Source organism: Phytophthora parasitica (genome assembly GCF_000247585.1).
Source record: "Phytophthora parasitica INRA-310 unplaced genomic scaffold supercont2.315, whole genome shotgun sequence".
NCBI classification, from domain to species: domain Eukaryota; phylum Oomycota; class Peronosporomycetes; order Peronosporales; family Peronosporaceae; genus Phytophthora; species Phytophthora nicotianae.
Window position 1 is genome coordinate 4,299 of NW_008649301.1, and position 1,283 is coordinate 5,581.

Consider the following 1,283-nt stretch of genomic DNA (forward strand, 5'->3'; position numbering starts at 1 on the left):
TGGAAGGCATAAAGAAGGCAAACTATAGTTTTCCTGGGAATGAACGTGTTTTCTGTTTATTTTCCCGTCCCTATGACATGCACACGAACACAGAAGTTCGCTGGTTCAGTTTCTCCTCATTGCGCGCTTCATGTTCGCTCAGGTCTTGTTACCACAGAAGAGCTAGACACGTGGAAGTTTGTTGAAATTTTCTCGAATGAATAGCATCTGCTCAATCGGCTAGTATTGCTTCCTAGCAACACTGCATACACAATACGCATGGGTCGGTTCGAAACCACGTACAACCGTCTTACTCCGACAGCAGTACGTTGACGGCGCCACCGACGTTCCCATCTGACAGCTCCAATGCACGAAGATTCTTGTCCTTATCCTCGAAACCCATCGCTTGCAGCAGCAGCAGCCCCTCCTCGAAAACATCGTTCTTGTCGACAACCCCACTGTACTCAACGCTCTCCACATCATCTGCTTCAGCGTCCTTTGCTTCAGTTACCTCAATAATCTCAACATCATCATCTGACGAAGTATCAATCAACGGGATAACCTCAGCTGAGTCCTTCATCTCGTCTTCAGCGCTATCGGCCGTCGAAGCATCGGAGGGAGTCGGCTCAGATGTGGCACCTCCAGCAACCACAATGTCAATCCAGAAACGGTGGCCGAAGCTCACGTCTGCGGGGTCACACACACGCCAAAAACTCGCGTAGCGTCCAGGCTCCGTGGGGGCAACCAGGTCCACTCCAGCGATAAACTCCTCACCAGGAGCCAAGGCAGGAAGATCGATACGACTCGACTTTCTGTCGTCCGGGAACATGGGGTTACCTGGCTGGGTGATCATGTAGCAGCCATCCGGCCAGGATCGCTCGCCGTCGTTAACCAGCTTCCACATCTTACGCAACGGCTGGGCGGCCGACACGACGGTACCATCTTCGATTGTCACGTCCTCAAGGAAACGCGCCTCAAGGTCAGAGTCACGGCCACAGCGGCCACGTCCGTGGCGACGACGGCCTGGTTCTTGCTGCCCTTGATCGGCCGAAAAGCGCACGTGGCGTCCGTGATGGCCACGTGGTCCGTGATAGCCGCGAGGTCCGCGAAATCCAGGATTTCCTCGAGGGCCAAATTCCATGGGGAAGTCCGGTGGGCATGGAGGAGGGCCGTGCAGACCTGGGAATCCAAACGGAGGCGGGACGAAGTGTCCAGGGCCAAATCCAGGCGGGCCACGGTGATCGAAGTCACGAGGGGGAGGTGGAAATCCATGATCGTGGTGGAAATCTGGGTGACCGTGTCTT

At 55.0% G+C, this 1,283-nt stretch overlaps 1 protein-coding gene across 1 annotated transcript; it reads right to left on the bottom strand.

Annotated features, from left to right (window-relative positions):
- Positions 1 to 1,019, bottom strand: PPTG_20132 (hypothetical protein; the record flags this gene model as incomplete). Its single annotated transcript, XM_008918795.1, has 1 exon — positions 1 to 1,019. A coding segment is annotated over one exon (730 nt), but the record flags the coding sequence as incomplete, so codon positions are not given.
- Positions 1,020 to 1,283: the final 264 nt, after the last annotated feature.